The sequence below is a fragment of the Eulemur rufifrons genome, chromosome 30, assembly GCF_041146395.1.
Source record: "Eulemur rufifrons isolate Redbay chromosome 30, OSU_ERuf_1, whole genome shotgun sequence".
Taxonomy (NCBI): Eukaryota; Metazoa; Chordata; class Mammalia; order Primates; family Lemuridae; genus Eulemur; species Eulemur rufifrons.
Window position 1 is genome coordinate 48,684,865 of NC_091012.1, and position 16,067 is coordinate 48,700,931.

General features: G+C 37.8%; 1 protein-coding gene across 3 annotated transcripts in view; it reads left to right on the forward strand.

The window, feature by feature from the left end:
• TENM1 (teneurin transmembrane protein 1) overlaps positions 1–12,200 on the forward strand; it is a 532,730-nt gene extending 520,530 nt beyond the window's left edge. For all 3 annotated transcript variants that reach the window (XM_069463375.1, XM_069463376.1, XM_069463377.1), the window contains 5 exons: positions 46–342; positions 6,083–6,470; positions 7,319–8,539; positions 9,132–9,274; positions 11,442–12,200. In XM_069463375.1, the coding sequence (XP_069319476.1) occupies positions 46–342; positions 6,083–6,470; positions 7,319–8,539; positions 9,132–9,274; positions 11,442–12,200 (2,808 nt within the window). The remainder of the gene's footprint in view (positions 1–45; positions 343–6,082; positions 6,471–7,318; positions 8,540–9,131; positions 9,275–11,441) is intronic.
• Positions 12,201–16,067: the final 3,867 nt, after the last annotated feature.

Consider the following 16,067-nt stretch of genomic DNA (forward strand, 5'->3'; position numbering starts at 1 on the left):
ACCAAAGTATTGCTTAAAATGTATTTCATATCTCTTTTTTTGTAGGCCCATAACAGAAACCTGCTCTCCATAGATTTTGATCATATAACCCGCACAGGAAAGATCTATGATGACCATCGAAAATTCACGCTTCGAATTCTTTATGACCAAACTGGGCGACCCGTTCTGTGGTCTCCCGTAAGCAGATATAATGAAGTGAACATCACATATTCACCTTCAGGATTGGTGACATTTATTCAAAGAGGGACATGGAATGAAAAAATGGAATATGACCAGAGCGGGAAAATAATATCAAGAACTTGGGCTGATGGGAAAATTTGGAGCTATACCTACTTAGAAAAGGTAAGTACATAGGGGAACAAAACTAGTTTCAAGTTTCTGAATAAGAATACTGAAAGTGGCCCTAATTACCCATCTTGGTAACGACCTGCAGGAGAAAATTCTGTGTTCTGGCTCTTCTACTCTGTAGAAGTAACAACAACAACAACAACAACAACAACAAAAAAAAAAAAAAAAAAAAAAAAAAGCTGTTGAACCTATAAGCATAAGCTGTTTTTCCTCTGAAAAATTTTCCCAATCCCACACTCTGCCAAGTACCCTTTCAAACTGAAGTCAGAATAATGACTTGGCTTTCTCCTCATTTGAGCATATTTGTTCATGTTCTTGAAAAGGTACCTTTATTATTATGAAAGCTCACACTGAGAGAAAAATAGCTAGAAAATCAGAAAATTGTGTGTTAATGTATCTCAGCTCTTGTAAAGGGCCTCTTACACACAGGATAAGGAATTCTAATTTTGTTAGGATAGTCAGTGAAATTTTCCTTATATACATTTGAGGACTAATTTTCAAAAGTCATCAGCCTGAGGGAATGGTGGCAGTGGGGCTTCACTGGTAATGCAATAGTCTTTTGTGTGCCGTGAGTTTTTAGTAGCATCCATAATGGGAGCTTGTGGCCTCTGTCTGGTAAAAATAGAAAAGGATTTTAATCCCACCACAGGAACCATTTGTCAAACTTCAGCCCCTACACAGCGAAATGGTTTCTGGCCAGATCAGTACCAGAGGACAGTAAGAGTAATTGATCTCTATCTGCCATCTCAATGTCAGATCTCCTAAGATAGTGCCTCTTGTTTCCCAAATCTATCCATTCAATGAATTTAGGAACTCATCAGTCCTAAATTAATTTCTGGGAAAATTGAAAAATGCTTTCCCTTGAGAATTCAAGGGTAATCAGTGCAAGGTAACCCCTAGAAGTTCTTAGAAAAGTCATAGGAGCTTATAGCTCACATGGCAAATTTCACTCTTTGCACTGGATAATGCCAAGCTTTTCTGATACACCCTCCACAAAGTTAAAAAAGAATAGTGTACCAGTGGTTATCAGTGTGCTGGTCATTATAAAACTATCTTACTACTTCCCAGAGTCAGTTGCTGGAGACTTTACCAAGTTGGAAATGCTTATGAGATAAAGCAGAGTTCACTTGGGAGCCATGGTAAAAGGAGAGAGTCTTTTGCTGTATCCATCCCATGCCCTTTCCTGATGAAGAAATTTATCACATCTATAATCTGTCCTCTACGCTGGGAAAATCTGAATCTTATAGAGCAGATCTTTCCTCTTTTGAATTTCAATAACAAGAACAATTGGCAAAATCCTATGACTAGTGTCTACAAAGTGCCAAACTTGTTACAACATTATCTAAAGCCAAATATTTGGAGGTGTGTGTACATAGGCACACTGTTACTTAAGGTGGATATTGATGACCTTCATATGAATAAAAAGATGCCACTTATCATTAACAGAATGTTAGCTGAGTTCATTTTCCAGGAATGAGGACAGGTTTGCACTGATCCTTCCACAGGTCCTCTATGTGACTAGTTACGTAGCCAGCACTTCTTAGAAAGCATACGTGTGTTTGTTCTCATAACTCCAACCTCATTAGCACGAAAGTCTGACCAACTGAGCTAATTGCCTATAGACAGTTGCATCTAGGTCTCATAAGACTTTCCCTTCAGGCTGTCTATACACTAACAAAAGAGCCTATTGAAGACTTAGATTTCAGCCCTGCGTGCAATTATTTAGCCTCTTCTCTGACACCAATGAGGAGATTTCATTGTTTGTCTTTTCTGAGTTAGGTGATTATTTCATCGAATTTCCTTGAGCAAAAAATCACATGAAACGAACTTCACATGAGTTCTCTTTGCTATAGAAACTTAGTTGGCTTAGAGCCAGTATCTCTAAAAATAAAAAAAATTTAAAAAAAGAAATTTAGTTGGCAATTATTCTTAAAAGAACAAACAAACAAACACCTCTGTGAGACTGTGTCTGCAGTGGACAGAAATAAGACCTAACTGACCCAGAGTAGGGGATCAAAACAAGCCCCTGTGACTTCATGACCAGTGAGACAAGCCAGCTCATTCATGCCTTTTAGTTGCCTTTTGTCCCTTTCTTGATTTCATGTTTAATTTGTTCTCTAATAAAAAGGGTAGCCACTGATTTAAGCAATCTTATTATGCAAAACTGAGAACCTACAAAACACACAATCATGGAATGGTTCTTTACTTTCCAAAAATCATTTATCATACAATTGTTTTTTTAACATTATCATTACCGGTGATCATAACTAATTCAATGAATAGATACGATGATTAAATGAAATAATATAAAGCACCCAAGTAGAGAATTTAACTGCTAGCTAGTGAAGGTAAATCAAAACAGGAAAGAGCAGAGGGAGAGAAGGAAGGAAGAAGGAATAAAGAATCTTTGAAATTGTCATTCTAGAAAAAAAAAGGGAAAGAAGGTTGAATTTACAAAAATCCCATTTACATGTAACTTTTTCAGTGACTTAATGAGGTTCTGCACCTCCCTGTGTTCTTTCCAGTCCTCTCTTTAACATGGCCTTTGAGGGCACATTCTTTCACTGTGACAGGGGCAGAGCAGGCACAAAGACCCTGTTTCTTGCGGTGTATTTTAAAGTAAGAATTCTCAAGCTTTAAAATGTATTTCTCTCTTTACACCCCAAAATACTTCTGATATTACCTCTATAAATTTGCTTGCCATACCTATACCATGACATATAAAAAGAAGCAGAAGATTTTTCACCTTAACATGCAGAAATTTTGTAAAAATAGTTTGACTTCCTCTAGAGTAAGTGAAAGTTATGCATATCATTTTCATGCATAATGGTTTGTAGCCATTAGAAGAAAAATAATTATTTGGGTAATGGCTGCAGTTGCTTAATGATCTCTTCTCTATTTAAAAAATCAATTATTGTTTCTTAAATTTTCTCTGTGTGGTCATTAATTCTCTGTCTTGATTTATGAGACTTCTCTGAGTTAATTATTTTTGGAAGACTTGTGGAGCTAAAATTTTGTATTCCAGTAAATGTAAATCTTTCAGTTCCTTAAAATCATTCTTACGAACTTCATTTTTAAAATTCATTTAAATATATTTTATAATCATTTAATAAGATACTTTAATCATACATTTACAGAAATTGCCTCTTTGGGGCTAAAGTTTTCAAAGGCTGCTTAGACAATGCAGTCTTTGGCTTGAGCTTCCAGATGGCCCCACACTGCCATCTGGTGGTCATTCAAATGCTTTAACTTTTCAAATTTCTCCTCTCATTTCTATTCTTGTCCGAATAAGTATACAGCCATGATTGTTCTGTTTTTTTCTTTACAATGATATCTTTTAGGCTCTTACAATCAAATAAAAGGAATAAAAGTCTCCCACTCTATTATTTGGACTAATAAGAAATGGCCTTTTATCCTGTAGCAGCACTGTGGACATTGGATGGACTCATAAGCATTGTTTTTGAACAAACTGATAATAATGCCCACCCAAAGTGAAAAAGTAGCCAAATGAAAGCTAAATGATATTCTGACAACACAACAGTTGCATTCATACGATCTCTAATCACGTCATCCACACTCTTGCCATTGGAATGAAGCTTTCAAACAGACCAAGGAGTTTTTCAGACAGCCCCGCATCAGCACCACCTAGGAACAAGGTTCAGGCAGTGGTTTACTGCAGGCTGGAGCATGAGACTTGGGGGAGAGAATATAATAACAATGTGCTATAAATACTTGGCAACGCTGGTACAGCGACTGGAAAAGGCATGGCCCAGGCAGGCTGGTACTAGATAATGTGTGGGGGCCATATGGTGATTGTCCCTGGCCGCATCACAAGGTGACAGATGTCACTTGCTCATGGCAAATTGACAGAAGAGAATGGAAAGGAGCTGAGAAATGTGACTTTCAGCAAAGAGATAATGCAAAGGCATTTGTCACCAAATCCTGTATAAAGCCTCTCTGTCCCCGCCCCCTGCCACCTGCTGCCCCATTCATAGGAAAATTCCTTGCTGGTTCTATTGAGTTCTGCCGTGGTCGAAGGAAACAGTTCTCCCTTCTTGTCCTAAGGCCCACTCAGGATTTCCAAGTCTCCTGCCTTTTATTCAGGAGGTTTTTCAGAAGTTGCCATGGTAGAACTGTAGGCTGTGGCAAGCTGCAGATTGTCCACAGATGATGAGGTGACAAGATTTCTGCAATCACCTCTGGCTCTCCAGGGATAGTGTTGATGGAAAGGAAAGAAGGAATGAATGAGCAAACAACCACTGACTTTGACTTCATGGAACTGACACAAAATTCAAAATCAATAATTCTCAGAGGGGCAGTAAGAATATGCAATTTCAAAAAGCACATTCAATATTATAATATAATTTAATATTTAGAAGAGTTAATGTACATTACATATGTAATTCACATTCATAAATATGTAATTTGTGGGTGCAAAATGAAAAAAATCCCTTTTGTTTTCATAGCACAAACTTCAGAAAAATAAAGCTCAACTAAATCCTTCTTCTTGATAAGGTTATTCTCAAGAGGGTAGGGGGGAAGCTTCCCTAGGGAGCTATATCAGACTCTCCAGGGGTGAATGTTGTTTTATTTTTATTAAAAGATGAGATTTACATGTCAGTAAATTAGAGTCCTCCCTAAACAGTGCTCCTTTAGGTCTATATTTAGAATTAAGATCAACCAGTATTTTTGAAATGCCTATTACATGCTAGGCATTTTACCTCAACAAATAACTGTTTCTGAAATGCAGATCAGTTTGGAGGAGAGAGGTTGCATGACCAGAGAATTCTTCACTTTTAACAGCATGCTCTCCTAATATTAAAACATGAATTGAAGAGTGAAGTTAAAATACAAATTGCAAAAAAATACTGTAATAATATTTTATATGCAACTTTTTAGGAAGACATCTGCTATGTGAAGTCAATAAATACTTTTTAGTAACTGTAAGTTAATATGTGACATGCTCTGCCCTCCATTTACCATCTCTACATTGAAGTGACAGTAACCTTTCTAAAATACCAACTTGATAGTTTCTCCCAGCTCTGCAAGCACCCTGTCCCTTAACTTGCTTAAAACCCTTCAATGGCTCCATATTTCCAACATGCTCAGTGAGTTTCAGTCCAAACTCCTTAACGTGGCTTAGAAAGTCCGACATGATCTGGACCCAGCCTACCTAGCTGGCCTCATCTCTGGCCATTCACCACCCCAACCTCGACCTCCAACACACCCATCTCTGGCCACACAAAATCCCCCTCATTCTCTGAAAAAGCCCTGTTCTCTCATATCCAGACCCTCACAATGCTGTGCTCTCTGCCAAGAGTTGTTTCTCTTTACCACCACCCCACCAGCCTCCCTGGCTTCACCTGGCCAACCCCTACTCATCCTTTAGGTCTCAACTCAGATGTCACTTTCTTTAAGAAGCCTTCTTTGGCCTCTTAAGTCTGAATTAGATGCTCTTCCTCTGTCTCCCGTAAGCTCTCTGTACTTCTCGTGGCATAACACATTTCACACTATATTGTAATTGCTTGGTTACTTGTCTTTCTCCTCCACCAAACTATGAGTTTGCAGATAGACACCATTACTGTGCACTACTGTATCCACTAGGGCGTGCCACTGTGCCTGACACATAATAAGTGCTCAATAAATTTGTGTCAAATGGAGAAATGTGTATTTTCTTTAATCCCCTCAACTTTAGTGGTCCATATTATGCTATTCTGCCTTTGTCTCGTTTCAGTCGGTGATGCTCCTCTTACACAGCCAGCGGCGTTACATCTTTGAGTATGACCAATCGGATTGTCTGCTCTCAGTCACCATGCCTAGTATGGTGCGCCACAGCTTACAAACCATGCTTTCAGTAGGCTACTACCGGAACATCTACACCCCACCAGACAGTAGCACTTCTTTTATCCAAGACTACAGTCGAGATGGCCGACTGCTACAGACCCTGCATCTGGGGACAGGGCGCAGAGTTCTGTACAAGTACACTAAGCAAGCAAGGCTGTCTGAGATTCTCTATGATACCACCCAGGTGACATTAACATATGAAGAGTCTTCTGGAGTGATTAAAACGATACACCTGATGCACGACGGATTCATCTGCACAATCAGATACAGGCAAACAGGTTTGTCATGAAAGAGTGGCAATGCGTACAACATCGGTATTTTCTTGTGAAGTTTTCACTGACTGCAGTCTGAGATAGAAGCATTAACCTACACACATTCAATCCAACAAACTTTCACTTTACTTATCAAATTATCTGTCATTGGAAATTTAAAACATGTCTGATGAAGGCTGATTTCTTAAAAACATACAGTGCATTTTTCTTTCTTTCTCTCAGATCTCAAGAAAGTTGAGATCTAAGTGCCTGGTGTAACTGTATACCCATTCCAACTCACCACTAAATCTTCCCAAAGATGCAGCTGCAAGATATGAGTCTCACTGAAACTAGTTCAAGCCCTGTGTAACCTCTATAAGCCTCAATTGATGACAAAATACCTTCAAAAGTCAGGACTTTCAAATAGATTTCATCCTTTGGGTTTATAAAATGCCCAAATCCAGTTGCTTTAATGCTGGACTTTGTCAGAACCTGACCCTGTGACTTTGTAGCAAAAGTTAAATGAAATGAAAGCATTTTTTGCCAGTGATTATAGCAAGAAAGCATGTTCATAAATCAGTTTCATCACCTCAGGCTACTTGATGGATTTAGAAACTAATGTAGTTTCTATAATTAAATTATTCTATAACTAATACTAAACAGTATTTTAACTTTTTTCCATATTTGGTGACTACCACTATGAGAATATATCTCTATGAGATGATATCCCCAGGCATTAGATATCAAACGTCAATCTCTATTTTTTTATTTTCAATGTAAAAGTATCAATACTAAATAAAATAACACTAGACATTTCTGACTGTTGCACATTAATCACCTAAGCTTTTTTCGCATTTTCATTTTGGTTCCTACAGGACCTCTTATTGGACGCCAGATTTTCAGATTCAGTGAAGAAGGTCTTGTGAATGCACGGTTTGACTACAGCTACAACAACTTCCGTGTCACCAGCATGCAAGCTGTGATCAATGAAACCCCTTTGCCCATAGATCTGTACCGATATGTTGATGTCTCTGGTAGAACAGAGCAGTTTGGAAAATTCAGTGTGATTAATTACGATTTAAATCAGGTCATAACTACTACAGTGATGAAGCACACCAAGATCTTCAATGCCAATGGACAAGTCATTGAAGTCCAGTATGAAATCCTAAAGGCAATTGCCTACTGGATGACTATTCAATACGATACTATGGGCCGTATGGTAATATGTGACATAAGGGTAGGAGTAGATGCCAATATAACAAGGTACTATTATGAATACGACGCTGATGGACAACTTCAGACCGTTTCTGTAAATGACAAAACCCAGTGGCGTTATAGTTATGATCTTAATGGAAACATCAACCTCTTAAGCCATGGGAATAGTGCTCGTCTCACTCCTCTCCGATATGACCTCCGAGACCGCATCACCAGACTAGGAGAAATTCAGTATAAGATGGATGAAGATGGCTTTCTGAGGCAGAGGGGAAATGACGTATTTGAATATAATTCTAATGGTCTGCTGCAGAAAGCCTATAATAGGGCTTCTGGCTGGACTGTGCAGTATTACTATGATGGGCTTGGGCGACGTGTCGCCAGTAAGTCCAGCCTAGGGCAGCACCTCCAGTTCTTTTATGCAGACCTTGCCAACCCCATAAGAGTTACTCATTTGTACAACCACACGAGCTCAGAGATTACATCTCTGTATTATGATCTCCAAGGTCACCTTATTGCCATGGAGTTAAGCAGTGGTGAAGAATATTATGTAGCCTGTGATAATACAGGTACACCACTAGCTGTGTTCAGTAGCCGAGGTCAGGTCATAAAAGAGATATTGTACACGCCTTATGGCGATATCTATCATGACACTTACCCTGACTTTCAGGTCATCATTGGTTTTCATGGAGGCCTCTATGATTTCCTTACTAAATTAGTGCACCTGGGGCAAAGGGATTATGATGTTGTCGCTGGTAGATGGACAACGCCTAATCATCACATATGGAAACACCTGAACCTTCTTCCTAAACCATTCAACCTCTACTCCTTTGAAAATAACTACCCAGTTGGCAAAATTCAAGATGTTGCAAAGTATACCACAGGTATTTAAATGGTGTAAGACTTTAAGCTAAACTTGAGATAACTCAGTGCTGTTTATTTTATCACATAACCTCAATGCCTTTGTAAATATGCTTCCTCTTCCTGCCAGTTAGCCCACAAGTTATCATGCATTCACTGTCTTCCTTAGTTTTCTAGAGTGAGCAAAACGTGCACAATAATGTAAAAGGCGATGCTTTTGGATCCCACTGTTTTTTCTTTCCCTTTAAGCTGTCTCTGTTTCTATACTTCACTCTCAAAAGCTTATATGAATAATTTCATCAAAGAAAAATTCAGAATTGTGTTGTATCATAGAAATCTAGTATTATGGTCCATGTGGCCTTAGTACCACTATCACATTAAGAGTTTCAATGTAGTAAACTGAGCCTATCTCTGGGATTATCCACAAGTCAGAAGTTTTCCTTGTAGGAAGAGGATCATGTGTTTTAGGGTGGATCATATAAGGAGGGGTGGTTTATCCTTAACTTCCCATTGCCTAAACATATTGAAGGCAGGAGGGACATCATTTGAGTTTTCAACAAAGGTTGTAAAGTATGGACTTCAATTTTTTTTTCTTTTAAATTTTGTGTCTCACAGACATCAGAAGTTGGTTGGAGCTATTTGGTTTCCAGTTACACAATGTACTACCTGGATTTCCCAAACCAGAATTAGAAAATTTGGAATTAACTTATGAGCTTCTACAGCTTCAGACAAAAACCCAAGAGTGGGATCCTGGAAAGGTTAGTAAAAGTTTTCCCATCTCTATTTAGCTGAAAAAAAAAAAAAAACAGAACAGCATTCAATACCATAAAATGGTAGTTACATATATTTGCTTATTTTTGAATCTTTTTAAATATTCACTAAAATGTGTGTGATTAATGAGGAGGTAGAAAAAAAGATTGATGAGGAAAAGACCAGAGAATTGGAGTTTTGGGGAAAGAAAAGACTAACAGGTTACTTAATGACTGCTGCAATAGATAAACAAGAGGAAAGAGGAACCGAACTTTTAAAATTTGAAATAGGCTACCAAGAGCAATTATGGATTCTATATAGAGAAAATTGTTCACTAAAAGACATAAAAACATCAGATTTCCAATGAAGAATGACTTAGAACATGGTACCTTAAAAGCATGGGAATACCAAAATAAAATTATTCTGATAAACAAAAAATATATACAGGCACAGTGAAGCAAAAACAATAAATATCACAGGGATAAAGTCTCTGGAAAAATAGAAACACCAGGCCAGGCATGGTGGTTCAGGCCTATAATCCTAGCACTTTGGGAGGCCAAGGTAGGAGGATCTCTTGAGACCAGCCTGAGCAAGAGCAAGACCCCGTCTCTACAAAAAATAGAAAAATTAGTCAGGCGTGGTGACTCACCTGTAGTCCCAATTACTTGGGAGGCTAAAGCAGGAGGGTTGCTTGAGCCCAGGAGTTTCAGGTTGCAGCGAGCTATGATGATGCCACTGCACTCTAGCCCAGGTGACAGAGCAGGACCCTTTCTCAAAAAAAAAAAAAATAGAAACACCAGAATATTTGAGATTTAGCAGATGATTTCATCAGAAGTATGAGGTACAAATGAAAACAAAAAGGAACTTTTTCTTTGAATTGAAAGAAATAGGAATATCTATGTTTGCAAAAAAAAGGCTTTAACTAAATAAAACTAAAATTTGAGTGAGAGGGCTTGAAATTTAAGTCTAAAAATTATAAGGCAATGGAAATTCTAAATAGGTACTCTAGGCTTTTCGCTTTTTGTAAATACATATGATATGTAAATGCTTTTTGTAGTTTAAAGTCCTACCAAAAAAAGTTTAGCAGAATATTGAAAATTGCTAAAGCTTTGTAATGGATATTTGGAGGTTTATTAGTCTTTTCTCTTTATTTCTTAATATGTTTGAAAATTGCCAAAATAAAAAGGGTTTTCTTAAGTCCATGAACAAAGATTGATGAACTTCTTGCTGATTTGCCATAGTTATTTATAAGGTCATAAGCTCTTGAAAGCTTATGCCTTATGTATGACCTTAGATGTTATTACTGTATGTAGAGTACAGTAATAACATCTAGTCGGTGTCAGTGATGTTGATTAAAATAAAATGTCTGTGTTTGGAGGGAACTGGACCCACTTAAAGTTCCTTCTAGTTCTGAAATTCTGTGATATCACGTTTGAACATATTTCCTTATGCTTAACTCCACTAAGATATAAGAATGCTAGGCAAGGCCGGGCGCGGTGGCTCATGCCTGTAATCTTAGCACTCTGAGTGGCTGAGGCGGGTGGATCATTTGAGCTCAGGAGTTCGAGACCAGCCTGAGCAAGAGCGAGACCCCGTCTCTACTAAAAAATAGAAAGAAATTAGCTAGACAACTAAAATATATATATATATATATATATATATATATATATATATAAAAGAATTGGCCGGGTATGGTAGCACATGCCTGTAGTCCCAGCTACTCGGGAGGCTGAGGCAGTAGGATCGCTTGAGCCCAGGAGTTTGAGGTTGCTGTGAGCTAGGCTGACGCCATGGCACTCTAGCCCGAGCAACAGAATGAGACTCTGTCTCAAAAAAAAAAAAAAAAAAAGAATGCTAGGCAAAGAAATGATAAATGCTTGAGTTGATACATACCCCAATTACCCAGATTTGATTATTACACACTGTATGCCTGTATCAAAATATCACATGCACCATATAGAAAGACGAATGCTAGGTAGTCAGTCACCTGTTAGTCTTTCTTTTCAAAACCCCTCAAGAAAGAATTCCAAATTTGGCTTGTTTTTAAATCACTCACCGACAAATTAAAGAGAGAAGAAAGCAACTTTGCAAGCCTGTCCTTTCCACAACCACCAAGCATATAACAGGTGTCTAACACTGTGTTGCATTTGCACTGTGCCTTTTCCTCTTTCCTAGACTATCCTGGGCATTCAGTGTGAGCTCCAGAAACAGCTTAGGAATTTCATTTCCTTGGACCAACTTCCTATGACTCCCCGATATAATGATGGACGGTGCCTTGAAGGAGGGAAGCAACCAAGGTTTGCTGCTGTCCCTTCTGTCTTTGGAAAAGGTATAAAATTTGCCATCAAGGATGGCATAGTAACGGCTGATATTATAGGAGTAGCCAATGAAGATAGCAGGCGGCTTGCTGCCATTCTTAATAATGCTCATTACCTGGAAAACCTACATTTTACCATAGAGGGGAGGGACACTCACTATTTCATTAAGCTTGGGTCTCTGGAGGAAGACCTGGTGCTCATCGGTAACACTGGGGGGAGGCGGATTCTGGAGAATGGTGTCAATGTCACAGTGTCCCAGATGACTTCTGTGTTGAATGGAAGGACTAGACGGTTTGCAGATATTCAGCTCCAGCACGGGGCCCTGTGCTTCAACATCCGGTATGGGACAACTGTCGAAGAAGAAAAGAATCATGTGTTGGAGATCGCCAGACAACGCGCTGTGGCCCAGGCCTGGACTAAGGAACAAAGAAGGCTGCAAGAAGGGGAAGAGGGGATTCGGGCATGGACAGAGGGGGAAAAGCAGCAGCTTTTGAGCACTGGGAGGGTACAAGGTTATGATGGGTATTTTGTTTCGTCTGTGGAGCAGTATTTAGAACTTTCTGACAGTGCCAACAATATTCACTTTATGAGACAGAGCGAAATAGGCAGGAGGTAACAAAAAAAATCTCTGCCTTTGCGTCACCAAAGACTGCCTGTTTTTAAAACATAAAATGGTTTATTGTATTGGTTTTCTAGATCAGAACTCTGTATATGTAAATATGGAGGAAAAACATATCCAACTGCCTTTCAATGTGACGGAAGATGGTATTTTAATATTGTTTGTTTAAACTCTTTAAGAAATGACAGAGATTTTTAGTTCTTGTGTGGCAGTATTCAAAATAACACAAGTAGAACTTAAACAGCTAAAAACAGTTTTCTGAAAGCACCACTTTAAATTTGTCGAGCCATGCATATGTTCCAATATCCAGAAAGAACACAAGGTTCTCTATCTCTATTGTGACATGAAGTTTCATACTTAACTGTTGGCAGAACTTGCAGGCTATTTGAAAGGTGGTGCAATAGTATCTGAACCGTGCATTACGAAAGACTGCCAGCTCTTTCACATTTTCCGGATCTGTTATAGGAAACTTAAAAAGAAGTGTAAAATGTCTTTAGCCACCATCTCCTAGAGTCAGGACCCATTTGCCCTTCCTCCCTGATTATTCCTCCTTGCTTGTCAAAGTAAATGCCATGTTGTTGTGCTGTGTTTGGCATGTGGTGGCTGGGTTCTGTCTACCATGCTTCCCCATGGGTGTGGGAACCAGACTGAATAGCCACTATTTGCTTGGTGTGTAGATGATACCAAAGCAGCTGGCTGATGTGACATCTCTCGTACAACTGTTTTGGCTAAATTTTTTTACCAAATTGTCCAGCTGTATTGGTGTCATGTAAACATAGCTTTTATTAACCTGGGTAGGAATTTCTCATTTATATATAGGGTGTGTTTTGGTCATAGTTTCACATTGGTGATTCAGTATTTATACACTAATCCAATGGTTTTGTGCACGTGAAAGGTAATTTACTAAAAAGTATGATTCTGGTACCAAAAAAAGAGGCTTTAGCAGGTATACATACCTGAGATACCAATAAATACATTAACTACTACTGCAGAAATTCATGAGATCCAAAACCTTAAAAAAATAGACCTAGTACTAAAATGAAAGTACCAAAGGGAAGACCAGGCCAAACATCACAGCGGTTGCTGCCACGTTGTTTCAGCCCACTTAGATTTATCTTTCAAACGTACAATTCTGTATTGAACATCTCCTAGCCATTTTCAGGAACTTGAATCAGGTAAATCCTTTCCAACTTAAAACATTTCAATTAATTATAGAGAGGCAGACTAGTTTTTACTAACACACTGTTTATGGTTAGTTAATTTTAGTTATCCACCTTTACCCATTTATTTTTATTTAATCATCTTTCCTGCCTAGGAAAGTAACTATTTTTCAGGACAGGTTATTTGTTCTGTGATCATTTAAAACTTGGAGAAAGGTCAGGATTAGTGTTAATATCAGCAGCAGTTTCTCAATCTCTAGGACTCCTAAGAAGCCCCTTGGTGAGCTGGAAGATTTGTGCCCAGTGACAAAGAGACAGTTTGTAAAATGCTGTGTAATTGTTAAGTTATCACAAATGAAAATACATGACAGCACAATGTGGCCTGTAGCAAATTCCCCTGTGCCAGCTTCTGCACTTTCATCACCAAGTCTGAACATTTGCTGTGTCTGAAGGAGAATTTATGATGGAATGTTAGTTTGGATTCTTTCCAGCTACTGCCTAACTGCAGTGTGGGGTCATTGCCTTGCTTTGTGATGACAGTTTCTTTGAAAATATGCAAAGTCAGAAGCCAGGCTCGTGTTAAGGTTTTTAAAGAGTCTGCCTCCTACTACACAAAGAAAAGTGAGGGAAAGGAAAGGACCAGGGCAGACAGTGGGGAAGGGCCAAACATTTCATTTTCAAAACCTTCAGGTTGGATTACCACATTCTTATACATGTATTCTGAGGAGAGAGAGAGAAAAAGAGAAATACACAGAGAGGTGGGGGGGGGGGGCGGGGAAAAAAGGAAGAGAGAATTCACGATGAATTAATCTCTCTTTGTAATTGGAAACACACCAGCTCAAGATATTGCTAATCCAGACTAAAATCATATTATTGGGGTTTTCCTGAATCAGGCCTGTGTTAATGGTATGGTATTTATTCAGGATGGGATTCTAAAATTACTAACAAACTTGTTGAAAATTTGAATACCTCCACACCAACCTAAAAATGGACCTTAAGTTCCTAGAACCTCTGGTGTTCTTTTAAATTAATGGAGAAATAATTTGTGAACTGTATATAGAGAGTGCATTCATAAATTTGATGATGTATTTTACCACTAATCCAAGATGTCAATATTAGAGTCTATTTTGCTTATATTTTAAGCAATTATACTTTTTTGCAATTCACTGATGATGTAACATTTTCAAACTGCTTTAAATATCCATTAGAAACAAATATTTGAAGCTTTTGCTTAATAGTAATTACCTTGAACTGTGCATTTCTAGTTTGTAATACATATTTAGTTAGTTTGTGCCTTTAGTTTCTTGAAGTTATATTTGTATTATATTCAGGAAATGCACTTTTTATCACTTACAGCTGTGGTTTTAATACTGCCTTGAACTATTACTGTTCTTTTTACAACTCCTAAAGTTTTTGGGAGGAAAGAAAAAAACCAAAAGGTTAGCACTAATGAGTAGTAAAGCTAAGAGAAACATTTTGACATTTCTTAATAAGAACATGGAGATATTGAGTACATTGCTTCCTATTCAACTGAATAGAAAGAATGCCTTCATTGACTTGTATTTCTGAAGTTTAAATTAATGAAAGAACAATTCATGTACATTTCCTGATGAAAGTAAAAACGTTTTCGGAGAAATATATGAATTTCTCATACCCAGCCATACAGGTGGCTGACACTGCACAGTCACATACCATTCAAGTAAGTTAAAGTGAGAGTACAGTAATTGGACTCTCCTCTGAAGAAGATTCTGGGCTGGAAGCAGGGAATACTCCATGGTTGTTTCTTTTTCCTAGTTAATCCCATTTTGTTTGTGTTTTTCTGTTTTGTTTTGTTTTGTTTTGACTCTTGCACTATAGTCTAGAGATACAAAGGAACTGAAAAGTTCAAAGTTTAACAGACATTTAAATGTGTTTATTTTTAGTTGTCATCCTAATCATTATTGATTAGAAGCATGACTCTGAAGGAAAGGGAACTAAAGCTCAATTCATACTAACTTTCAACCAAACACCATATAAATAAGTATGTTTTATTTTTAACCCAAAAAATGTATAAAATAAGCGTGTCCTTTGCTGTCGATTTATCTAGAAGATCTATAATATAGAGACTACATATATATAATATGATATAATATATACGACATAGCCAAATGTATGAAAACTTGACAATGTATTATTTGGCATTCATGTGCTACCTACATTGAGAGGTATAAAATTGAGTTATAACTTTCATAAGACTTTTTCATCACTCTTGACACAATTTCAAGCATTCCATCATGTTATTGCTACTCTTTTCCATTTTTTCTTTCTTTTTTTTTAAATATATTTTTAACTAGACCAGGCCCCACTGTACTATCACCTGAGAGTCAGGGCAAAGTTTTTGCATTTATAAAGATGTGTTCATGTAAGGGCAATTGTAGTGGAGTTCAGTGGTAATGGAAGCAAAAGTATTGAACCAAGTATTGAAAGAAAAATTGGGAGAGATGGGAGTGTATTATAGCTTGTGGAAAGACATAAGGCTACAGATTGGATGTACCATTCTTGTTTTCTTGAAGGAACTCAAATACACATAGCTGACCTGACTAGTACTTCAGCTTTTCCACAGCTTTCTGTAAAGGTTCTTTATTGTGCAAAGAAAACAAAAACAAAAAAAAAAAGGAAAAAAAGAAAAGAAAAAAAAGAAAAAAGAAAGAAAAAAACAAAAAAA